Below are 25,926 nucleotides of genomic sequence, written 5' to 3' on the forward strand. Positions count from 1 at the left end.
TGAGCCCTCCGCCCCTGGAGGGGTCAGTGAGGCCCTCAAAACCCGGGGCCCCTGAGAAGTCTCAAGTCTGCACCCTTGGAGGCCTGGCCTCTGGGGCCCGGCGCTTCAGAACGGTCCTCAAGGCCTGCAGGATGGTGTCCTGGCTGCTCCGTACATTGTAGTCACTGAGCTGCACCAGGCGGTTGAAGTCTTCCTCCTTGTAGGTCATGTTGAACATGGAATAGGGCGAGGTGACCCCAGTGAGATCTATCTGGCCAGCCGAGAGTTCTGCAGGGCCACGCTGGACACCTGCCCAGGGGTGGGAGGGGGTTAAGGACAGGGACCGGGGCCTCCACAGCTGGCAGGACTGTTCCTGGAGGCTGGGCACAGGGCTGAGCTGCTCCCCACTGAAGGGGCTCCATGCTTTCCTCCCAGCCCTGTGTCCTCTGCCCAGAACTCGGTGAGTGGCAGGATGCCATTTTGAGATATGAAGCGTGCCCTGCTTCCCACACTTCCTCACAGCATTGCATGTCTTCCACCCCCTGATACCCACCTCAGCCTCAGGAATAAGGTGAAAGCAGCAGAAAAACAAAGTCCATTAGGTTAGTGAATGGTTTCTTAGAATTCATGATGGAAACAAACATCTGAAAACCAAAGGGTGTTTGCTTTGCAAGAAACAGTCTTTGCTGAGAAAGAAAGAGAATTCCAAGCTATGGACTGAGCACATCAAGAGTAAAGCTGGGGCTTCCCTCCTGGCTCAGTGGAAAAGAATCTGCCTGCTAATGCAGTGGACATAGGTTTGATTCCTGGTCAGGGAAGATTCCACATGCTTTTGAGTAACTAAGCCCATGCACCACAACCACTGAAAGGCCCATGCTTCAGAACAAAAGACACCACCGCAATGAGAGGCCCAAGCGCTGCAGCTAGAGAGTGGCAGCTCCTGTTGGCCACAGCCAGAGAAAAGCCTGTGCGGCATCGAAGACCCAACACAGTCAAAAGTAGATAAAAACTATAAAAAACAAAATGAAAAGAGTAAAGCTGGGGGATTTCCTGGGCTTCCAGTGGCTAAGATTCCTTGCTCCTAATGCTGGGGGCATGGGTTTGATCCCTGGCCAGAGAACTAGATTCCACAACCCACAGCTAAGACCTGGCACAGCCAAATAAATAAAAAACATTTTTAAAAAAGAGTAAAGCTGGAAGCTTCAAAATTATGGCGGAAAATGTTAATAGAAAGCCAAAAACATGTACAAATGCAGAATTTGACTTTCACATCAAAAGGTCATAAACTCTGACCATTTGGTGGAAGGCAAGGGTTGGAGGGAATGTGGTTAGAGTTCAGATTTCAGGCACCCTGGAGTAGAGGCTCAGTTCCCTCAGAAAGGACCCCAGAAAGGGCTGCGATAGAATGATAGAGAGGCCAGCTGTGATCCTAGACAGGCTTAGGGGAATCTAAGAGAGAAGGGACTGGGGTCTCTCTTTCCTAGCTGTCCAACCAGGGGGGCCATTAGAAAATCCTTCAGCTGGTAGCAGTTGGGGAGGTGACAGTGTGGGGATTTCCACATTCTGCTGCCACCCCTCCCACCCGGCCCACAGACTAGGGAGCAGAGCCCAGGTATAGTGAGCGGCATCAGGGTAGCGGGGCCAACTGAGCCTGGGGTCATGACAAAGGAAGCGCAGCCCAGTGACTTTGCAGGGATCTGGGCATGCGCCACAGGCCAGGGTTCTGCCATGTCCCACACTGGGTTGGACAAGCTTAAGACTTTCCTCCCTCTGCTGGCCACAGGGGCACAGGGGAGCCCAGGTCAGTGCCTGTGAGGAGCAGATTGCCAGGCTGTTAGTAAGCGGGGTGGGGCTGCCTCACCGGGGGCTGAGTGGTCCTTGAAGGAGGCGTTGACCAGTGGGAAGTGCAGCAGGACAGGGGCGTCGGGGCAGGCGGGGTCCGAGAAGAGATGGCACTCCCGGGGCTGGCGTCGGTCCTCGGGGCTGGGCTCCACGCGGGGGAACGGCAGCCCCCGGGCCCGGAAGTCCAGCTCTGTCTGCTGCAGCACCTGGTGGGGCAGCGGGACCCAGAGACAGCACCGACTACTTCCAGGTCATCCTATGTCAGCACTCTAGAAAATGCTAGTACAGCTCCAGCCCAAACAGACTGCTTAGGACAACCTGGTTTTGTCCTCCTCATGGCCCAGTCAAGCTAAGTGGTGCTTCAGACGGAGGCGAAGGATCCAGGCAGTCTGCAGTATTGGCTAGAATATTTAGGTGGGGTACAGTCCTAGCACCCCCGTCCCCATTTGGGATTGCTGTTCTGGCTTATTCACTCTCAGAGCCTCAAGTAAGCCTCTGTAAGACTTCTGTCTCTCAGCCCTACCCGCCCCTGGCCCCTCCTCCCTGCTCTTCCTGCCCCCTGCCCTTCCCCCAGCCGACACCCCCCCACCCCCGCCACCTTCCGCAGAGTCCCGGGGAGGACTCAGGGGGATGGATGTGGACAGGCCAGGCTTTCCTCTCACCTCTGTCTAGCGCTTCCTCTTGGGGGCGGGCATGATGAGCTTCCTCCCACCCCCACCCTCTGTCTACCATTCCTGGGAGCCCAGGGCCCCAAGCCCTTTCCCACCCTGGCAGGAGCCTGGGAGTCAGAGCCTGTCACCTCTCCCCTCTCCTTGGCAACATAGAGAGTCTGGGTCAGTGGCCCTCTGCTCTCCCCTGGAGTGTGGCCTGGCTGGGCAGAGGGTCCGGGGTCCCCACGCGACAACCAGCAGTACCTCAAAGGGCGAGGATAGAGAGTAGTCGAAGGAGATTATGAGGTCCAGCCTGCGGCCTGGCCGGAACATGGCGGGACAGCTGGTGTTGATGAAGTAGCCGGCATCCACCAGGCAGAGCTGGGGCTCCTGCGGGGTCAGCTGGTTGGGAGAGGACTCTGGCTGGCAGTCTGATGGGGGAGGCAGCAACAGTCAGGAGCAGCCACTCCGACACGGACCAACCACTCTCCTGCTTCATCCTGCATGTGCCTCCACATCCCCTTCTTACCTGTGTCGGTCCCTGAATGCATGTCATCTGAGCCTTTGGCAAGACCTTTTCCAAGCCATGCCCCAGAAGTGGATGCTGGGACCCCCAAGACCCCTGGTAGCCTCAGCCATGGTCCATCTCCACCTGGGAGCCAAATCTTGTTACCTGGAGACACATGGCACTGGCCCTTACCTGCCCAGGTGGTGAAGTCTTTCTGGGCACAGTAGTCCTTATGCATCTGGAGGCCCCGGAGGAAGTTGGAGCTGTGCTGGTAGAGTGGTCGGCTTGTCAAGAAGCCTTTAAACATCTGGGCCAGTGCTGTTCCGGGCTGCATCCACAAGGCCTCTGGCCTTGAGGAGGTCCCCGAGGAGGCAGGGGGCACCTCTGAGCCCAGAGAAATAGATGTTGGTCCAGTGACAGGCTTGGAAATGCCCGGCCCTGCCTGATCCTGATTGTGCTCCCACCCCGACCCTGCAGCATCAGAAGGGGAAGCAGCCTCACTCCAGGCTCCTTACCCAGGTCCCTGATCTTGTCCCGGATGTGCTGCCTCCAGGTGTCACCAGAGCTGGTGAGGTCGTACCAGGCGTCCAGCAAGTTCAGGGAGAAAATGTTGCTCCAGATACCTGCAGGCCAAACCCCCAAGAGAGTCAGCCTCAGCACTCTGCACCCCCAGTAGTCCCCGCCCCTTGGGTATGGTTGGAGAAGGAGTGGAGAGCAGGCTGCCCCCACAAGGCCCTTCCCCACAACCCAATATCTGCCCTCACTAGGGGCTCTGCCCAGAACTGGGTACAGGGGTTACGATCAGACAGGCCTGGCCAAGGGACGTCCAGGGCCTTCAGAGTGACAACCCCTCACCTTCCAGAAAGCAGATCCGGGACTCAGGGAGCCTCTTCATCAGCCGCCCCATGAAGAACTCAGAGCCGAAGAGCTCAGGAGGGACAAAGGCTCCATACTTCAGGAACCCGACCTCGTAGGGGGAGAACTCGACCCACTCTGAGGGGGCAGGAGCGAGAGGCAGGAATGAGAGGACAGTGGGCTTGGGAGGAGGGGCAGATCTGACAAGGGCCAAAGACACAGCCCCCCAGCAGGCCTCAGCCTCCTGCCGGCCCAACTGACTCTTGCACTGACCCCTCCTCCGCTCAGCCTTTGTCTACATTCTCAGCCACCACAGCCCTTGCCCCATACAGAAAGCCCTGCCGCCTGGCCCATCAGCCCATCCGCACCACCGTCCTTCCAGGCGGTGGACCATCTGTGCATCATGAGCCTGTGTGTGTGTGTTGGAGGACGCAATGGACAGGACTGAGAACAGTACCCTTGAAGTCCAGGGTCTGCAGATTGTTCTCTTTGACACTGAGGCTCAAGTAGAGGGGCAGAGGGTTCTGGCCCCGCTCCAGCGCAGCTCTCTGTCCTGACAGCTTCTGATCCACCACCTGGGATGCAGGCATGAGGGCCAAAGTGAGGTTGGGAGCACCCTGGTGACAGGGTGGGGGTACAGGCTGAGGGGAAGAGCCTGGCAGTTTGGGTGACATGGGTGGGCACATGATGCAATTCCCATTCCTGCCCCTGTGTGTGAGCAGCCCCACATGCAGGGTTGCCATGTAGGGCCTTGCAGGTTGTGAGCTGCATATCTGCAGAGTGCCAATCACAGGGACCACAGTGTCAACAGTGACAGCCATCCCTGCATCCTATGGTGCCAGTGGCCCATCCTTATGAGTTAGAGGATGGAGGGGCCATGGATCCTCTGTCTCTCTCTCTCTCACACACACACCCATCCACCCACACACACCCACACACCCCCACACACAGAGCTTTCTGCAAAGGACTCAGGAATCCCCCTTCAGTGTGCATTGTTAGCTTTGCCAGGGGCTGTCCCTTCTAGGTAAACCTGGATCCAGTTCAACTTTTAGCCCCTCCCAAACACACTCCTGACATCCTCACCTCCCCTCATCTCCTCTGTCCCTGTTTTGCACAGTATAAGCTGTACCCCACTCCTTATCCTTGCCTTCTGCTTCTACTTTTCTCTCCAACAGAACTCTGGCAAGGATTGTGGCTTGCCTGTTGGGGAGGCCTCCAATGAGCCTCACTGAATTCTAGCGGAACAGAAGGGTCTCCTTCTATCCCAGACAGAGATACAAATATGACTCATCTCAAGCCTCAGCAAGGGTATTGGTGGTGGCTGCCTGGATCCTGCCACCACAAGCCCTGGGCTGTTTCTTATGGATTGATACATGCACCATGAACACACCATCTCTCAGGCTCTCAGAGCTGTAGGGCTGAAGGTTGTCCTCAGCAGCTACACCTAAGAGGTTCCTGCCCCGCTGTATCTACCTCTATCATCAGATTTACCAGAATGTGTGAGACATACAGATTACTGGGTCTCTTCTGAGAATCAGCAGAAGCCATTTAGGAATTTGGCTTTTGTAAATCTTCCCAGGTGATTCTGATGATCAGACAGGTGTGTATCTAGCCTAGCCCAATCAACAAGGAGTCCTGCTCTTGCACTGATGACAAAGCCTCAGCACACCCCATATGCTTCCCTATCCTCACAGCCCTCTGACGGAAGCCCATGAGCTTTAGGGCTGCAATTACTGAACCTGTGTACCCCAACTACTGAAGCCCGCACACCTGGAGCATGCGCTCTGCAACAAGAGAAGCCACTGCAATGAGAAGCCCGTGCACTGCAACAAAAAGAAGCCCCCCTCGCCACACCTGGAGAAAGCCTGCACAAAGCAATGAAGACCCAGCGCAGTCACAAATAAAAATAAATACAAATAAAATCATAAAAAAATTATGTAAAAAAGCACACAATCAAGGTGAGCTTTAAGAGATAAAGCATGATGACTAAGGAAAAAAAATATTCGAAAAGCATTCATATTGGGACAAAATTTTTAAAACTGCACAGGTGCTCATTCAAAGGGATGCACTGTCATTCAATAATACCACAAGGATTTTTATTCTTGTGAGCAATAATAAAAAGACTAATTTGTAGGGAACAAGGTATAAGGAAGGTTGAGAAGTGCTTGCAAACGAGACTCTCAACCAAGGCTGAACATTCTTGCAAATGAGATGTTCAGCTAAGAATCCTGTTTGTTCCCGTGGGAAAAGAACATTTCTTGCACACAAGGATGTTTCTCTGATTCCTCAAAAGGAACAGACCCAGGGACAAAACGGATTCTAAGTAGATAAGGAAGTTCCCCAAAACAAAGTCCTAGCTGCAGTAAATAAGTTAAGGTAAAGGTTATCTCGCCCTGCGCCTGTGCACTGTATAATCGCTGAATCACAGTGCTTGGCAACTTGCCCTGTAGATTGTTGTGCAAGGGATATAAAATAAAGCAGCTGTAAGAAGCAAGGAGTTAAAGTAAAAAGATTCAAACCACTCTGCAGTGTTGGTGTTTCATTCCGTCAACAGCACTAATTACGTTTGTCTTTTTAAAAATGACTACAAACTACATAAAACCATGCATTAAGTCATTTCTGGAGGATCAAATGGTAATTAAATATGTCTTCCTAATAGCCTAGACTCAAACTGCACTTTCTAATACCTCAAAAAGTAAGCTGTTAAAACAAGCTTTCCCTACCTATAGTAATTAATTGTTGACACCAGGCAGAAAAGTCAGTTAATAAAACACTATACCCTCAAAACCAAACATGAACTTAAACAGTAGAGCCAAAGAATACGTAGGATATAGTAATAAAATAAAAATGTTTCAAGTAACTATGTTAATTTTATAAATTCCATGCCGTTTTAACAAAAATCCCAACAATATAAATTATGAGACTGGGCTGGCTGATTCTATTATGTATGTAGAAAGGCAAGGCACCAAAAGTAGTCAAGATAATTCTGAGATCCAAGGTGGGGATAAATTTGCCCAATCAGAAACTGAGATTTATCACAAAGATAGTTACTAAACTAGTGCAGAATTGGCACCGGGATCAAGACTGAGTCCCATTAGAATGGAATAATGTGCTCAGGAAAAGCCCCACAGATGTATGAGCTACTGTAGATTCATGCTGACACAGGACAGAAGTAGGATGTAGATCAGTGGCAGTGGGGATAATAAGTGATATTGGGGGAGTCTGCTATCCATGTGGAAAAAAAGGAAATTGAATTCCTACTCACATAATACCTGAAGATAAATTCTGGGTAGATTAAAGCCCTAACTGTGAAAAAGAAAGATACAAAACTCATGTAAGAATATACAGAAAGATATTTCATAACTTTAGGGGAGGAAAAGATTTCTCAAGAAAGCTCTAAAAGTACAAACCATAAAGGAAAAGAATGATACATTGGACTATATTGAAACTATGCATCAAAGTCTATTAGAACGGATAATGATTAATATCCTGGATTTATAAGGAATTCCTATAATATAATATTTAAAATAAAATATTATTGGAAGTGGTCAAACAAGAGATGGCAAGGGTGAACATTGACATTCTAGGAATCAGCGAACTAAAATGGACTGGAATGGGTGAATTTAACTCAGATGACCATTATATCTACTACTGCGGGCAGGAATCCCTCAGAAGAAATGGGGTAGCCATCATGGTCAACAAAAGAGTCCGAAATGCAGTACTTGGATGCAATCTCAAAAACGACAGAATGATCTCTGTTCGTCTCCAAGGCAAACCATTCAATATCACAGTTATCCAAGTCTATGCCCCAACCAGTAATGCTGAAGAAACTGAAGTTGAACGGTTTTATGAAGATCTACAAGACCTTTTAGAACTAACACCCAGAAAAGATGTCCTTTTCATTATAGGGGACTGGAATGCAAAAGTAGGAAGTCAAGAAACACCTGGAGTAACAGGCAAATTTGGCCTTGGAATGTGGAATGAAACAGGGCAAAGACTAATAGAGTTTTGCCAAGAAAATGCACTGGTTATAGCAAACACCCTCTTCCAACAACACAAGAGAAGACTCTACACATAGATATCACCAGACGGTCAACACCAAAATCAGACTGATTATATTCTTTGCACCCAAAGATGGAGAAGCTCTATACAGTCAACAAAAACAAGACCAGGAGCTGACTGTGGCTCAAATAATGAACTCCTTATTACCAAATTCAGACTCAAATTGAAGAAAACAGGGAAAACCGCTAGACCATTCAGGTATGACCTAAATCAAATCCCTTATGATTATACAGTGGAAGTGAGAAATAGATTTAAGGGACTAGATCTGATAGATAGAGTGCCTGATGAACTATGGAATGAGGTTCATGACATTGTATAGGAGATAGGGATCAAGACCATCCCCATGGAAAAGAAATGCAAAAAAGCAATATGCCTGCCTGGGGAGGCCTTACAAATAGCTGTGAAAAGAAGAGAGGCGAAAAGCAAAGGAGAAAAGGAAAGATATAAGCATCTGAATGCAGAGTTCCAAACAATAGCAAGAAGAGATAAGAAAGCCTTCTTCAGCAATCAATGCAAAGAAATAGAGGAAAACAATAGAATGGGAAAGACTAGAGATCTCTTTAAGAAAATTAGAGATACCAAGGGAACATTTCATGCAAAGATGGGCTCGATAAAGGACAGAAATGGTATGGACCTAACAGAAGCAGAAGATATTAAGAAGAGGTGGCAAAAATACACCGAAGAACTGTACAAAAAAGATCTTCACAACCCAGATAATCATGATGATGTGATCACTAATCTAGACCCAGACATCTTGGAATGTGAAGTCAAGTGGGCCTTAGAAAGCATCACTACAAACAATGCTAGTGGAGGTGGTGGAATTCCAGTTGAGCTCTTTCAAATCCTAAAAGATGATACTGTAAAAGTGCTACACTCAATATGCCAGCAAATTTGGAAAACTCAGCAGTGGCCACAGGACTGGAAAAGGTCAGTTTTCATTCCAATCCCAAAGAAAGGCAATGCCAAAGAATGCTCAAACTACTGCACAATTGCACTCATCTCACATGCTAGTAAAGTAATGCTCAAAATTCTCCAAGCCAGGCTTCAGCAATACGTGAACCATGAACTCCCTGATGTTCAAGCTGGTTGTAGAAAAGGCAGAGGAACCAAAGATCAAATTGCCAACATCCGCTGGATCATGGAAAAAGCAAGAGAGTTTCAGAAAAACATCTATTTCTGCTTGATTGACTATGCCAAAGCCTTTGACTGTGTGGATCACAATAAACTTGGAAAATTCTGAAAGAGATGGGAATACCAGACCACCTAACCTGCCTCTTGAGAAATCCATATGCAGGTCAGGAAGCAACAGTTAGAACTGGACATGGAACAACAGACTGGTTCCAAATAGGAAAAGGAGTACGTTAAGGCTGTATATTGTCACCCTGCGTATTTAACTTATATGCAGAGTACATCATGAGAAACGCTGGACTGGAAGAAATACAAGCTGGAATCAAGATTGCTGGGAGAAATATCAATAAGCTCAGATATGCAGATGATACCACCCTTATGGCAGAAAGTGAAGAGGAACTAAAAAGCCTCTTGATGAAAGTGAAAGAGGAAAGCGAAAAAGTTGGCTTAAAGCTCAACATTCAGAAAACTAACATCATGGCATCCGGTCCCATCACTTCATGGGAAATAGACGGGGAAACAGTGTCAGACTTTATTTTTTTGGGCTCCAAAATCACCACAGATGGTGACTGCAGCCATGAAATTATAAGACGCTTACTCCTTGGAAGAAAAGTTATGACCAACCTAGATAGTATATTCAAAAGCAGAGACATTACTTTGCCGACTAAGGTCCGTCTAGTCAAGGCTATGGTTTTTCCTGTGGTCATGTATGGATGTGAGAGTTGGACTGTGAAGAAGGCTGAGTGTCGAAGAATTGATGCTTTTGAACTGTGGTGTTGGAGAAGACTCTTGAGAGTCCCTTGGACTGCAAGGAGATCCAACCAGTCCATTCTGAAGGAGATCAACCCTGGGATTTCTTTGGAAGGACTGATGCTAAAGCTGAAACTCCAGTACTTTGGCCACCTCATGTGAAGAGTTGACTCATTGGAAAAGACTCTGATGCTGAGAGGGATTGGGGGCAGGAGGAGAAGGGGACAACAGAAGATGAGATGGCTGGATGGCCTCACCGACTTGATGGATGTGAGTCTGAGTGAACTCCGGGTGACGGTGATGGACAGGGAGGCCTGGCATGCTGCGATTCATGGGGTTGCAAAGAGTCGGACACGACTGAGCGACTGAACTGAACTGAATATTTAAAAGGTGCATTAAATAGAAAAGGATTTGAGTAGATAATCAATGCAAGAGCAAGCTCCAATGACAAATATACTTGAAAATGTTGCCTCATTAAAAATCAAAGAAATGGAAAGCTACAATAAAATTTCCTTTCATGCCCATAAAATGGACAAACATTTAAAAGTGTGAAGATCATGTAGAGAAAAAGAAACTATAATACACTGGTAGTGAGAGTGTGAATTAACACAACCCTTTTGGAGAACAATTTGGTAATATCTTAGGAAAGCTGAAGATACACTACCCAGTGGCCTAACACTTCCACTACTGGGTATGTATTTTCAAGGCTTAGAGAATCTTGAACACATGGGTACAAGGAGACATGTATAAAACCATTGTGCAATTAATGTTACATTTTCCTTAAGGATGTATATATTTTAATAAAAGTATATGCAATAAAGGTAGATCTAAGAAAGTATAAAGGTTTGTGAGATACATGTTATGTATAATATAAAGTATATAGGTTACAGGTATGTATGTGATAATAAATTCAGGATGGTGGTTAAATCTGGGGGTGGGAGGGAAATGGGGCTGGAGGGGGGTCCACAGGGAGCTTTGGCTTTTTCTGTAACATTTCATGTCTTAGGCTGATTAGTGAGATCCTGCATATTCCTTATATTATTCTTTATGGTTTATGTATTTTCTTAGGTCTGAAAATTATTGTAAAAAACACTTATTAGGATTTTATAATAAATATTTTTAACTAATAAAAAATAAGAATGGTTGGTAATTTCCAAATAGCATTTTGCTTGCCAACAAGAACAAAATTTAATTCACTTTTTGATCCTTTACATGATAATCATTTTTGGTCAAATGCTTGATATCCAAAGATAAGAAAGGTAAGAATGTTTCCTCTGCTAATATATTTGATAGTACTTTTTTGTTACACATTTTAAAATGCTTTTTGTGTTTTAGTCATTTCAAAAGCTTTAAGAGAAACTATAAAGGGTAAAACAACAAAAAACAACTTCACAATTTTTTTGTGAAAAAAAAAAAAAATCCTGATTATAATCATTGTATCAGTTAATGTAAGATCCAGAAGTTGACTAAGCTTTTTTTTTTTTCTTTTTTTAAAGAAGCAAGGTATAAAAAATTTTTATATGCTCAGTTTTGTCTTACTGGTGTTAGGATCACAGTAAAGAAATAGATTTGCTGACACTTAATGCTTACGGCTTGGCATGCTACAATTCATGGGGTCGCAAGGAGCCGGACACGACTGAGCGATTGAACTGAACTGAACTGAATGCTTACCCTATGCCAAGGCACCAACAGTGCTCAGAGCCACCCTGTGAGGTAAGTAATATTCTCATTGTACATATGAGAAAACTGAGGCACAGAGAGGACAACTTGCCTAAGGACACATAGCTAGTAAGAGGCCCTAGAATTAGAATCCAGGAAATCTGGCCCCACAGTGAGTGCTTTTAACACTACCATGAAGTGAAGAAGAACACATTTCATGTTACAGTATAAATAAACAGCTGTTCCAAGAATCTCACTGACTCAGTCACAATGCTTAACTGACTTTGGCACTAACTGGTCCCGAGCTCTTGGGAGATCCAGAAATTTCTGTTTAATAGTAATTAATTGAAGACTAACCTGACTCAAAAAGTCAGCATTCCAGAATTGGCAGACACTGAGGTACAGAGGTCTGGCTGTTCCCATATCCTTTAACAATGTACTGGCCTTTCTTTCCCAACAGGAAAGGCACATGGGCCTCAGCTAGCTGCAGGGCTGTCCCCGCCCCACCAGTGCACACACCCTCCACCTCACATGCACAGGTGCCCTACCTGACCATGCAGCATGAACTCCAGCACCAGACCCCACAGGTCCACAAAAGTCGTGGTGTGGCCCTGCTCAGCCCGCTGCTCCAGCTCCCGGTGGTAGCTGGCCAGGCACTCAGGAGAGAAGGCCTCCAGCTTACTCTTGGCCAGGTGCTCCCGGACATGACTGATGGGTCCCTTGAGGTCCTTCTGCGACCACTCAGGGTCCCCATACAGATGGGCCATTGTCCTGAGAAAACAAAGGAGCATTACAGTAGGAGACTAAGGCTCAGCATGGTTGCTGCAACTCCAATTTCCATTCTCTGACTTCTCCCAACATGTGGTTCCTGCCACCAAACCCTGCCTGTCTGGGAGCTATCTCAGGGTTTTCTCTCCTTGGTTGGCACTGTCCAATATAGGGTGTGAGACACATATGTAATTTACATTTTCCTAGTGACTACATTTTTAAAAAGTAAAAAGAGACCTGAAAAAATTAATTTTAACAGTATATTTCATTTAATTCAGTATCTAAACATTATCATTACAGCATGTAATCAATATTTAAATTAATATAAATTTATATTTTTTTAAACTGGTTTTCAAAACTCGCTGCACATTTCATAACACATCTCAACTTGGACTAGCCACATTTCATGTGGTCAGCAACCACATGTAGCTACTGTATTGTACAACACAGCTATAGGCCCCGCTCCTTTCTTTATACGTCTGTCCTAAAGCCCTTTAAGACGCTGCTTGTCAACAGCTGTCACCGAAACTCCTGAGGAGTTCAGTCATCTTTTACTCCTTAAAATCACATTTCAATAAGACTCAGAGGAATGAATCTCCAACAGTGAGAAGTCTCACTTCATCATAGGCAGAGTGGGGTATCAGGAGGCAATGCTACCTTTAGGTGAAAGAACATCTTGTGACCTACATTTTATCATCTATACTATAGGGTTGTGAGAGCTGGATGATAAAAAATGGCTGAGTGCTGAAGAATTGATGCCTTCGAAATGTGGTGCTCGAATAGACTCTTGAGAGTCCCTTGGACAGCAAGGAGATCAAACCAGTCAGTCCTAAAGGAAATCAACCCTGAATATTTATTGGAAGGACTGATGCTGAAGATGAAGTTCCAATACTTTGGCCACCTGATTCGAAGAGCCGACTCATTAGAAAAGACCCTGATGTTGGGAAAGATTGAAGGCAGGAGGAGGAGGAGACGACAGAGGATGGGATGGTTGGATGGCATCACGGACTCAATGGACATGAGTTTGAGCAAGCTCCGGGAAATGGTGAAGGACAGGGAGCCTGACGTGCTGCAGTCCATGGGGTCCAAATAGTTGGACATGACTGACCCACTGAACAAAATAGGGACAATAAGGGAGACTGCCGCAGAGAGTGTTGTGAGGATAAAATGAAGTAACAACCAGTAAAGAAAAAAGAGCTACCAATGCGGAGTTCCTGATATGTGTCAGATACTTGGGCTGTCCCATTCTAATCCTATGGTGTTTGTGCTATTATTATACCCATTTTGGATATGAGTCAACTAAGAATCAGAGGAAATAAGTTGCTCAGAGTCACTTAGTAAGTAGTGTTGCAGAAACTCAAAGCCAGCTCTTTCCAGATCAGCCAACCTACGCCTATTCAGTAGCATGGAACGGATGTCCTCCCATGCCTTACTCATGGCAGGACCTCTGATTGTCTATTTCCTCCCTTTCGAGAAAGCCATTTGGCACCCATCAGCCCATACCGCTTGGCTTCCCCACAAAAGGGTCCCATTGATGTCCTCTTCATTTCCCCCTGGAGCCTGATCATCTCTGCTCTTCCAAGTCCCCAGGGCCCTCACCATGTAGAGCCTGAGATGCCACTGAAGTAGGTCACACAGTCCAGAAGGCCTAGCTTCTGCAGGGCCAACAGGTGGCCGTAGAGAGAGGTCATGGCCCGGGCGCCTCCTCCTGTGGCCATGATGCCTATAACAGGGACCTGGGTTGTACACAGACACAGGTTGGCTTAACAAGAACAGGGGTGGAGTGGCCCCCTGCCCCCAGGGATGGGACCTAGTGGGCAGGGCATAAAGGGTTCAGGATTAGAGCCAGCACCTGCTTCTCCCCAGCAAGTAATAGCTCTCAGCCCTGGACAGGTCCCCAAAGAGAATGTCCCCACACAGAGCTTCCCCATGCCCCATATCTCTCCCCCACATGCCCATCCCCCAGTCTCTGTGACTCAAGTATCTGGAGAGGGCACAGCAGTCAGGAAGTCCCTTAGGGCCAGTGCAAGGTGTCTGCACCCACGTCCCTCTACCCCCACAGACCTCATCTTCCTGCAGCTCTCCATCCAGCTGCAGGGCCTGCTTCAGGGCCTTGGCCACCACCTGCTTCCTCCTGCTCAGGAAGGCTCTTTCCTCCACACACAGATCGAAGCCCAGATGTACAGCCAGCTCCTCAGGGCTGGGGCGGTATAGGAGTCAAGGGTCAGGGGGCACCTGCATAGCTCAGCCACTGGTTGGTGAAGCCCACAATGACTGCCGAATAAACTCCCTGCTCCCAAGACTATTCTTTATACCACTCTTCCCGAGTCCTGTGACCACCCTGGTCTTCCACGTATATGAATGGCCCTTACCAGCTCTCAGCCTTGAGCTGCAGCTTCACTCCTGGGGCCTGAAATCAGAGCAAGAGGCCCTACTCAGATTGTCTTAGACCCTGAGGGGAGTGTGGGTATCTCCTGGGGGCTTTGGCTCCCCCATCTTTTTTCTTACTGACACTTCCCATCTAGCCGAGGCCACTTACATTTGTAGCAGGCACGTCAATGGTCACCTCCTTCCCCATGGCCAAGGACCTCAGGGGCACAGTGAGGTGCCCAGCTGAGCTGCCTGAGTTCCAGCCACTGCTTATAGAGCTCTGGAAGAAAACTTTGTTCATTCATTCATTTACTCAACAAATCCTTACTGTGTATCTAGACAGTGATCCAGACAGATATAAGCCCCCCTCTGATAATAAAAAGATAATTACAATATTTATAATTATTGTAATTGTAATAATTACACAAATAACAGCTAACTGAATAATTTTGCTATATACCTGAAACTAGCACAATATTGTAAACCAACCATACTTCAATTATTATTCAATTAATAATAATTACAATAGCTTATCTTTTTTAGTATATCAATGGCTAAGAGTTATTTATTATTCTAACTGAATCATATGCATGAATCTACAAAGAAACGGGTAACAAACTTATGTTGCTAAGTATCGTAAAGGAAGTAAGCAGTGTGCTATGACAGAGTAACCAGAGGGCTGTGTGAAATCCACTTAAGATGGGAGGATCAAGGAGGGCCTCCGGAGAGGTGCCATTTGAGCTGAGATCTAAAAGAGCAGGAGGAGGAGGAAGTAGACGAGGGAGAAGAGGAGTGGGCAGCCTTGGAAAGAGACACAGGGGGACAGGGAAAGCACTTGGGGTGCTGGAAAAGCAAGAAGAGACAAACATGGCTGGAGCATCATGAATGAGGGACAGGTGGAAGAAAACGAGTCCGCAGAGGTGTGTAGGGGCCAGGTTATGCTGGGCCTGTGGACACAGATGTGGGGTTTTATTCTAAGAGTATTGTTGGAGGAGCCATTAAAGACTTTAAACAAAGACTGACATGGCATAGCCCCCATGCCCAACCGAGGTCCTTGGCCATCCTCCTTGTGTGCCAAGGGCATAGTGCCTAACTAGGGGCGGCTGATAAGGCCACAGGGGCCTGACCTTGTCAGGGGGATGGCCAGAGAGAGGCCTGCAGCAGCTGGAGCTGGCCCAAGGCTGGGGTTGGCAGGTAGCTCCAGAGCCAACACCTACCCTCAGGCACCCACTCAGCTCGGCCTCTTGGGCTGCCATGTAGTGGAAGCAGAAGGCAGAGGCTGTGCCCAGGGCAGATGTCTGCGTGTCCTCATACGAGCCCTTCAGCAGCAGCTCCAGCTCATCCTGATCTAGGGAGAGAGAGGACAGACAAGCACAAGGAAACAAAAACCCAGAACCCCAGCTAGGATCCAGGAAACCAGCAGTACTGCCCCAGACATGGGGAGGCTGAGTGGCTGCACCATGGCAGGCAGCATTCTGGAAAGAGCTCTGCCCACAACCCCCATGGGACTCCCACCTCCTGTGACATGCCTTCCCCTAGTTCAGGGGGGACTCTAATGCCCAGAGGAGCTCAGTTGCCCTTGTGCTGTGTGGGCAACCTCCTGCTGTGCAGGTTCCCCAGCCACCCTCATCCACCCCCCACATTCTAGGCGGAAGCCAGACCTTGTCCTGAGCAGATCTCACCTGCAGCCACAGCCGTGCTGACGACATGGACATCCAGGCGTGACAGCTCTCGGGCCTGGGGCAGACCACATTGTGGACAGGGGACTCTGCAGGGGAAGCTGAGGTCCCCTCAACCTCACCCCCTAAGCCCCACTATCCCAAATCCACTGCATCCAGAACCAGAAGTGGAACCGGATGCAGAGATCTCTCACCCTACCTCTGGTCCCAGAGCAGCCAGGAAAGCCCCATCTCCACCGAGCCTCCTACATTTGCCAGACTTCTGACTTCTCTGAAAGCCCCCCTAACCCTCAGGCCCAGTTCTTTCTTCTCTTTCTCTGCAGACTCAACCTGGAGGAGGCATTCTATTATAACTGCTCCCAAATAGTATTATGCAACCTGCCAGTCCACAGGATGATGGAGTGGGTCAGAGAAACAAAGCCTTAACATTTTAGCCACTGAAACATCTCCTGACTGTCCTCCAGTTGACTGCCTTGCCAAGGGAGTCTGCTGCGTTCTCTGTTACGCCTGCCAGCTGGAGCCCACAGCCCACTGGCCTCTCTTGTAGAACTGCTACATTGACAGTGTGTCACTGGGCTCCATCACCTCAGATGAAGGACAGCTGCCTCAGGTGTGGCTCTTTACAGGGTATTTGAAAAAGTAATACTAGCCCATCAAACAGACACTCGTAGGACCCTGAGGGTGGGTGCCCACTTCAGTTCTGAACTCCAGTGGCCTGACTCACCACAGGCAGGGCCTGGCCTGGCTCCCAGGTCAGGGCTGTATTGCCTGTTGGGAGCTTTGCTTTGAGTAGAAAGTTTCTAATCATCGCTCACCACCCATTCCTGTCCGCTGCAGCTCTGTGAGTTTACGTGTTTTAGGAGAGCTGACTAGGACCCTCCACTGTCCTGGGGAGGAGCTGGTTGACCCCTGACTCTATCTCAAGGCTCCCAGTTTGGAAGCACGCCACCCTGGAAAAGCCCTCTGAGGCTTGTTACCTGAATCTTCACAGCCTGAGTCCCTGGCCTGGCCTGCCAGTCTTCCTCGCCACCTTCAGGGCTAACTCTGAACTCATTACACATGACTAAACACCATCAGCCTAAAATTCCCCGAAAGCTCCCTCAGAACTCCTCTCAGCAGAGCCTCGGCCTCCCCTCTCTCCAACTGCCCTTTAGGCCCCTCCAAGCCCTGCAGCCCCAGGTGACCACCTAGCAGGAAGGCCAGGCAGTCTTACTGCAAAGTCCTGTCCTCCCCTCACCCCTTCTGGCCCACCCCCAACCCCTACCCTACACCTCTACTCTGGTGTCTGTTCTGGGGTCCCTCCCTCAGCCCCCTTGCTTCCTGTTCCCACACAGGTGTGGGGAAGGTGGTTACCACAAGCACATTGTTGGTGATGAGGTTTTCCGGGCGGTCTGACCTGGAAAAATCAAACCATCTGGAGTGCGGCCTTGCAAAGGCCAATGCTTCCTGCACTGACATTCCCCTCCCATCTCGGGCTGCACCCAGATGGGGCCTCCTTGAGTGACAAGGAGGGTTCTCTGCATCCTGGATATGATTCTTCGGGGTGTGGGGAGATGCTTCTGAAGAGCAAAAGGCGGGGAGGGAGGAGGAGAGTGGGGCAGAGAAAATACCGCCTTCCTCATTTCATTTCTCTAATAAGGTCCCCCCACCCTCACTGGCAGGGTGGGAGATGAGGACCAACACATCCGGACTGGAAAGACCAGTGGGAAGATCTGGATCAAGGGCATTATCCTCAGGAGAGCCTTGTCCTGAGACACTCCCTGGGCTGGGTGGTAGCACTCACATTTTCTCAATCAGGAACTCCACGTCCAGCTCCTCCGGTCCCTGGAATTAAAGATGAACCAGTTGCCAACATGATCATGTGTCTTTAGAGTTGGCACAGCTCCTTTACGTGTGTCGTCTCATCATTTCAAGCTGCCTCTAAGGGAGGCACGGTGTTACAACAGCTCCCATTTAACAGATGAGGAAATCAAGTCTTAGGGAAAAATGGGCTACCTGCCCAGGCTACCCACAGCTGGCAAGGCTGAAGGGGAAGACAAGGGACACAAGCCTAAAGAGGCTTGAAGATGCCAAGGGTTCATTTCATCTTCCTCTCAAGGGGGACCAACCCCAGAACTCTGCTTTCCATGTCTCCTGGCTTTGCCTGCTGCAAAAAGAGCACAGACCATCACGCAGGCCTTAGGAGGGTCAGAGCAGTGAGCAGGAGTGATGAGCCCACACCCCCGGAAGAGCTGGGCACACCCAGCTGTGTTTGTGGCACATGAGGAAATTTTCACATCATCCCAAACCTTCCTTCCCTGTAGAAGACTAGAATCCTTGATTAAGTGATTCAGCTGATAATAGTCAAGTTAAGCCTCTTCTTTCCTATTAAAATGAGAAAATCTCTGGGAAGGGCCTGGCAGCATCTCAATAGACAGGAGAAACTACACAAACTCCTCAGCCTGGAGCTGAGAGGTGGGGCCGGTAGGTACCCCCACCCACCTGGGCGCACAGGGAGAAGGTCTTCCGGAGCAGCCTGCCAGGGAGGACATCAGAGACATCATAGAGAACCTTGAACCAGGCGTCATCCTGCGTGACTGTGTCCTCATCATAGAGGGTCAGCTCCAGAACGTTCTAGGGACCCGAGAACAGCAGCTTAGCACAGTATTAACTCATAGTGTGGCTCACAACTGTTGAGCCCTCACTTGACTCAGAGGGCAAGAAAAGATTATTATGCCTCCATGCTTTTTACTTCAAAACAAAAACAAAGGTAAAGCCTGAAAGTGGTTAAAGGAAATCAGCAAAGTTCTTAACTTACCCCTATTAATTTTTATTTTTATAAGAAATTAAATTCTTTCAAAGAGTTTCCCCCATCCCAGTTCCATACCTGCTTTGCTGGTTCCCAAGGCAATGGCACCCCACTCCAGTACTCTTGCCTGGAAAATCCCATGGACGGAGGAGCCTGGTAGGCTGCAGTCCATGGGGTCGCTAAGAGTCGGACACGACTGAGCGACTTCACTTTCACTTTTCACTTTCATGTGTTGGAGAAGGAAATGGCAACCCACTCCAGTGTTCTTGCCTGGAGAATCCCAGGGACGGGGGAGCCTGGTGGGCTGCCGTCTATGGGGTTGCACAGAGTCAGACATGACTGAAGCAACTTAGCAGTAGCAGCAAGGCATGGTAGGTCCCAGGCACTTACTGGGAGTCTTCCATACGTGATCTCATTTAACCTCAAACAACCCAGTTAGGAGGGCTCTTATGCCTCCACTCCATAGACTGGCTTCAGGAGGACCATCACCTTGCTGTTCACATATCCTCTAGCATACAGCACATCCTGGCTGGAGCACACAGACACCCCATTCCCCAGGGTCTCTGCCTAAGCCCCACAGAAAGGTGTAAAAGTGAAAGTGAAAGTGAAGTCGCTCAGTCATGTCCGACTCTTTGCGACCCCATGGACTGTAGCCTACCAGGCTCCTCTGTCCATGGGATTTTCCAGGCAAGAGTACTGGAGAGGATTGCCATTTCCTTCTCCAAAAGAAAGGTGTGCTCCACCCCAAAACATTTGTGTGTGTGGTACAACCTGTCCTCAGATGGGTGGCCAGGGATACTCTGACCTTTACCTTGACCTCCCCCTGGATCAGGAAAGTGAAGGTCTCGTTCCACACAGGATGACTGGAGTTGGTAACTGTTTTGGTCTTAAACTTCGTTCCAGGTGCGGTTGGCAGCTGTAGGATCACATAGGGGTCTGCCTCGCTCACTGCCAACATCAAGGTAGCCATTGTGAGAGAGAATTCCTCACATCACTCTCCAGGGGCCTCACCAGGTTCCTCCCAAGATCCCTGCAGCCACTCTGGGCAGCCCAGCCCAGCCCAGCCCCTAGGCACTTGCCTGGGCCTTTCTCTTAGGACCCGGTCAACCCCACCTCCCTAGTGCCCAGTTCACAGTTACTCACACAGGTCAGCCCAGCCCAGGCCCCGTGCCTCCAGGACCTTCACGGTGAGCCGCCAGCAGGTAGAGGCCTCCCTCTGGAGAGAAATAGACCACCGAGTCCCTCCTGCTCAGGCACGAGCACCACTGATCAGTACCTGACATGCTTACTGATGCTGCCAGGCATTGCGGGGCCAAACAGCCTTTGCCTACCACTGCCCTTGGGGCTGTGGCTGTCAGAGAATGGCAGACCTCAAAGCGGGTAGAATTTGTGGGAACCCTTCCCTTCAGGGGCAGGATTGAACAGTATACAGAAGAATGCAGGAAACAAAGGGCCAGGGGATGCCCACCTTACTAGACATGTCAGTTTGGGGTCAGCCACCCCCGGAGCTCCCAGGAGGGCAGCCCCTTGGTGAAGCATGTGACCCGGCTGCCCAGTGTCCCCCCAGCCCTCTGGAAAGGAAGTGGGCATGTGACTCCAGGAGGCTGAGCCCCAGGGGCCCAGTGTTCCCTCATGGCCTCAGGTACAAACCCTTTCTTGGGTGTGAAGTGGGAAAGTCCAAGAGCATCAGGCTGTTACCGTGTGCAGGGGGAAAAATGTATTAAGACGACGTGTGTTAGTCACTCAGTCGTGTCTGACTGTTTGTGACCCTGTGGACCTTAGCCCGCCACGCTCCTCTGTTCATGAAATTCTCCAGACAAGAATACTGGAGTGGGTTTCCAGTTCCTGTTCCAGTTAAGATGATGGTGAGGCCATATCAGCCCACATACAAGCCCAATGGGATGGGAAAAGAAACTGAAAGGGCAGAAGCTCCGAGGGGCCAAGAAGATGAGCAGAAGTAGATGGCAGGAAGAAAAGCAGAGGGCCGGTGGGGTGTGGCTGAGTCCTGCCCAGGGACAGGGCCCTTTTGGAGGGGTAGGGGGCGGGTATCCTCAAACCCCTACCGCTGAGGTCCTTGGCACTGCTGGCATCTAGGGGGCCACTGGGTTTCTGCTCTTCCCGAGGCCCCGCTGGGTAGTTTTTCCTGGGCACCCTGCATACGTTTCTTATGATAAGACCCTGCCATCTGAGGCAGAGGTGACACTGTGCTTGCAGGGTCAGGAGACAGCGCTGTGATGAAACCAAAGCTCTTTCCTGTGCTGCCTCCTCCCGCCGCCAGTCCCTCTTCTGCGCATGTGATCCGAAAGTCTTGGCTCCTGCCAGGAGTCGTCTCTGCCCTGTGTGGGTGCTCCCAGCCCTGGGCTGGCTCAGCGTCCACGGGACAGGCTTTCCATGCCCCACAGAGAGGCTTAAAGGACAATTGGCCACAGCAAAGTCAATCAGGCTTGTGCCCCTGGGTCCTCAGTTCTCCCTGTCCTGTGGCTTCTGGCTGATTGTGTTTGTCACCCTAGTCAGCTCTCTGGCAGAACACACATGACCCTCCCAGCAAGGTAGACTGGTTTCTCCCTTCTTGGGGATTAGTGGCAGCAGTGACATCCACAGGCCGTAAGCCAGAGGTTGTAATTGACAGGGATTTAGGGACTTTTTGGACACCTGGCTCCATTTCCTCCACACACCAATTCCATCACCGTCCACTACAGAGAAGGTGCAGGCTGAGACCTTGGTTCCTGTGAGGAGTTGTGCTCCAATGCCCACTCCATGCTGGGGAGAGGCAGAGGCAGCCCCAGGCCCCCCGATTCTCAGGGCCACAGCCTGTGGGCTGCTCTAAAGCCACTTGGGGCTACTAAGAAACATCCCAATTGCTTGCTTTCCAGCCAACCACCCTGCCCAATTTGGATGTTGCTGCCCATTTTCCCCTCTGGTCACTGAGAGCCTCCCAACCTCAGAAAGCCCACCATTCCCCAGAGGATCTCTTTTCTAGGGTGAAACTCCATTCTCTTTGCCTCTGAGTGTCACTAATACAGCATCTGGAGGATGGGCTGAAACAGTCACTACAGTGACTGGTCATTGCTAGGGTAGGAGAACAGAGCGATCAAGGCAGGTGTCCAGCTCGATTGTCTGAATCTAAACTGCTTACTCACTGTGTGACCCAGGACGAGTCGATAAACGTCCTGGTGCCTGTTTCCTCATTGTAGTGGGACTAATAACAGTATCAGCCTGACACAGTGCTTTCAGGCTGAATGTGTTCATGCCTGTAGAATGCTTAGCAAAAAAGTAAGCAGTTTCTAGACAATTGTTCTTATTACTATTAATATTTATTAAGTACTTGTTATGTTTATGTTTCTAGGTGCTATACTAAGCATACTACATATTCAAACTCAGTTTATTCTCCTGACAGTTTGTAAGATAGCTCTCTCATTTCATGGGTGAGAGGACTGAGACTCAGCAAGGTTGACTTGCCCTAGGTCACAGAGATAGTAAGTGACATGGTGATTTTGTCACTAAGTTGTGTCTGACTCTTGCGACCCCATGGACTGTAGGTAGCCTACCGGGCTCCTCTGTCCATGGGGTTCTCTAGGCAAGAATACTGGAGTGGGTTGCCATTTCCTTCTCCAGGGGACCTTCATGACCCAGGGATTGAACCTGGGTCTCCTGCACTGCAGGCAGTTTCTTTACTGACCAAGCTACCGGGAAAGCCCCTGGTAAGCAAGTGACATAGTTAGGAGTCAAACCCAGGCCTTCAAGGCCAGAGCTCACAATCCGTAAGAAGGTTCTTAGGACTTTACATTTTTGTAAAACCATGCAGATTTCCCCCTCTTCCCTGCGGATATCTAAACGTTAGAATTTCATAGATTTGTTTTAGACAAATAGGGTTATTGAGCCAACTAACATGTTAACTAATAGAAGTCTTTTCTCCCAAGAGTTCTGGGGCTTCACCTTCCCTGTTGAAAGACCCTCCCTCCTGGACTACTTTGTTCACTAAAGACTGACAATGGACCTTTCTGGAGGGTCTCCTGTAGGGCCGTGGCCCAGCTTCCTGTAGCATCCTGGGAGTGCCTCCTTATTGAGAGTCCTAGACACCCTCTCTCCCCCTGCACCGTGACCCCAGGGCCTCCTCCACGGCTCAGTGCTGGCCCTGATCAAGGGAGATTGAGGGGCGCTGGAGTTCCCAGACCAGGGTCCAGAGGACCTATGACAATGAGGTCTTCAGCTGGGAGAGACAAATGAGCAGGCTGCCTTTTCTCCCTGCCAGCAGCCAGTAACCTGCTTATGAGGCTGGAGAGACCGGGAGTGGGAGCTGCAGGCACAGCTTCCTTAACCTTCTGAATCAGGCTGAGATGATGCTCCCGAACCACACAATTGGCCCATCCCAGAGCAAGTCCTGGATGCCCCGGCCTGCCCCACCAGCCACACTTCTGCTGCCAAGGCAGGCTCCAGTTTCCCCTTCCACCAGATAAGAGGTGGGGTGGGGCAGCCGCTGAGGCTTGCCTGCCCCTGGAGCCAACTTGAAGGCCTTGGGGATTCAGCCAGTCCCAGGACCGTCAAATAAGATGCTTCCCAGGTGTGTTGGTAGAATCAGGCTCCCAAGGCCTCTGAGCCAGTTTTGCCCCCTGGGCTGTGCCCAGAGAATGCAAGGGTGGAAGAGAAGTATGTCCAGCCTTCTTCAGGGAGATGAGGAGGAAAAGGGGATGCTTCAGACACCTCCACTGCTGGGCCCTGGGGCTCAGGGTCCTATTGGAGCCCAGCCCCTCCACCTTCCTGCTCCTGCAGCCATGAGTCCCCCTTAGCCCACATTAGGGCATTTCCACTAATGTCTGCCTTGGGAAGGGTCCTCCAGATCTCAGGCTGACATGGGCTGGGATAGCAGGTGTCCTGCGATGAAAGGGTCCCCCTCTGTCTTTTCCAGGAGTCCCTGGTGCCTGGCCTGCTCCAAACAAATCTTCAGGAGCATCAGGCTAGAGCTGCTTACCTAGCTGCAACTCAGGCCTGGATCTCAGGGCCAAGCTCCAGAAGCCTGGCCAGCTCTTGAATGAGATAAATGCCCCTGGACAGTGAGCTTGGCATCCTTCATGGCCACTTTCTGGGGCAGCAAGGGACACCTGAGGAGCTAGTCCTTCTGGCCTGGGTCTGTAGCAAAGATCGAGGAATCTGGGCTGAGAGAAAGCACCTAGTGGGGTGAGAGCAAGCAGTTTGTAGGCCTCTTTGGCCTGGTTGCAGCCTCATAGCTCTTGGGCCTGGCAAATAATTTGAGGGTGGGGATTTGAGTCAGCATATCTCCTGAGATGCACAGGTGGTTCCTGGGTTCTGGCCGGATCCAGGAAGCCCACTGCCTGCAGTAGTAGGCTGAGGACCTGATGGGGTCTCCTTCTGTGACACACAGCCAATGTGTTCTCTGATGTGGTGTGTGAGCCTTCGGAGGAAGGAAGGGGTGGGGCTCTAAGGGGCTGCTGCCTGGTCGTTCACCCATCCCACCCACCTATTATCCCTGAACACAGATTCCCTCACCTTCTGCCTCCCTCCTCTAGTCTCTGCCTTCCTCCTCTAGTCTCTGCCTAGGCAGAGATGCCAGGTCTGGGACCCAGCCCCTCTCCAGAGACCAGAATCAGCTTGGTTTCAGCTGTGTCAAACTCTTTAGATGCACCCTGGCTCCAAGCGCTGCCCTGAATAATGCCAATAGGCTCGGTGGCATTATTACCTGGTGAGGATGGCCAGGTGGTCCCCTCGGTGTCAGTCTCTCCATGCCGACACTTTGGCTCCACTCCAGGCCCAGCCAAGATGCCAGTTCCCTGGCTGGCTGGCAGCAACTGCTCCAGTGGGATAGGACTGACTGTGAACCTGCCAGCCTTGAGGAGCAATGATTCTATAGGGAGCCCGGGCCCCACCTCCAGGTCACTCCCTCAGCCCAGCATCTTCTCCTCTTCCTCTGGAGGCTGAGTCAACTCTCTTCTCCAGAAACTTCTGGCAGGGCTCCAGAACCTGCAGGTGAAGCATCCCTTCCAGACCTGGGGTGTCAGGATACCAAAGAAAGGGCAGGCAAGCAGCCAGGAGCCTAGGAGTAACAAGAGGGCAGCCCCAGAGGCAGGCGCTGAGCAGACTCTGGCAACCTAGCTGCAGGGGGCTCTGGACTCTGGTCCTTGACCTCTTACCCCTTCCATGCAGCTGGTTCTAGTGACAGTTCACTCCTCTAGGGGATTGTAAGTAGAAAAAATATGGGAGACCCCTGTAAATTAAAGATTACTCAAAAAAGCAGGTTTGCTTAACCACAAAACCAAGCAGGCTTGCTTAGCAACAAAACCAGGAGGCAGAAGCACAAGGCAGGCCCCCAAACAATAAAACAATGGTGGAATGAGACCTACATCCTGCCCAGTGAGCTCAGTAAGTTAATGACCCCTGGGACATGCTTTCTGTTCTGCACGCATAAAAATAATAACTTGTGGACCTAGCTAGGAACAGGAAAGGGAGGGACAAGAAAACTCCCCTGCTCAACCTGGAGGAGCAGCTGATGATGAAAGCATGACATCTATTTAAGAATGAGGAATAAAATGGTGTTCTCTCCCTTCCCACTTTTCCTTTGAATGTGAAACTGTAGTCCGCTAAGTTCTCCAGGGCATCATCTCTCATCTGCTTGCTTGTAAGCCTTGTAAGTGTCCTGTTCTAACATGTGCATGCTTGCTCAGTCATGTCTGACTCTTTGTGACCCCATGGACTGTAGCCCACCAGGCTCCTCTGTCCATGGGAGTTCCCAGGCAAGAATGCTGGGGTGAGTCATCATTTCCTTCTCCAGGAGATGTTCCCGACCCAGGGATTGAAGCCACGTCTCTTATGTCTCCTGCATTGGCAAGCAGATTCTTTAACCACTGAGCCACCTGGGAAGCCCCTCTTCTAATA

At 49.9% G+C, this 25,926-nt stretch overlaps 1 protein-coding gene across 1 annotated transcript; it reads right to left on the reverse strand.

Moving 5' to 3' along the window:
- PLA2G4D (phospholipase A2 group IVD) lies at window positions 1-24,849 on the reverse strand. Its single transcript, XM_052646413.1, has 20 exons — window positions 24,734-24,849; window positions 20,182-20,254; window positions 19,850-19,986; window positions 18,732-18,863; window positions 18,034-18,074; window positions 17,604-17,646; window positions 16,254-16,308; window positions 15,789-15,919; window positions 14,741-14,851; window positions 14,574-14,611; window positions 14,266-14,401; window positions 13,801-13,937; window positions 11,982-12,204; window positions 4,292-4,409; window positions 3,835-3,972; window positions 3,495-3,602; window positions 3,172-3,363; window positions 2,736-2,902; window positions 1,841-2,027; window positions 1-288 (listed from the first exon to the last, which is right to left on the reverse strand). The coding sequence occupies exons 1-20, from the start codon at window positions 24,776-24,778 to the stop codon at window positions 62-64; spliced, it is 2,439 nt and encodes an 812-aa protein (XP_052502373.1). The 5' UTR covers window positions 24,779-24,849; the 3' UTR covers window positions 1-61.
- Between the last annotated feature and the right edge of the window lie 1,077 nt (window positions 24,850-25,926).

Source organism: Budorcas taxicolor, chromosome 10 (genome assembly GCF_023091745.1).
Source record: "Budorcas taxicolor isolate Tak-1 chromosome 10, Takin1.1, whole genome shotgun sequence".
Classification (NCBI taxonomy): Eukaryota; Metazoa; Chordata; class Mammalia; order Artiodactyla; family Bovidae; genus Budorcas; species Budorcas taxicolor.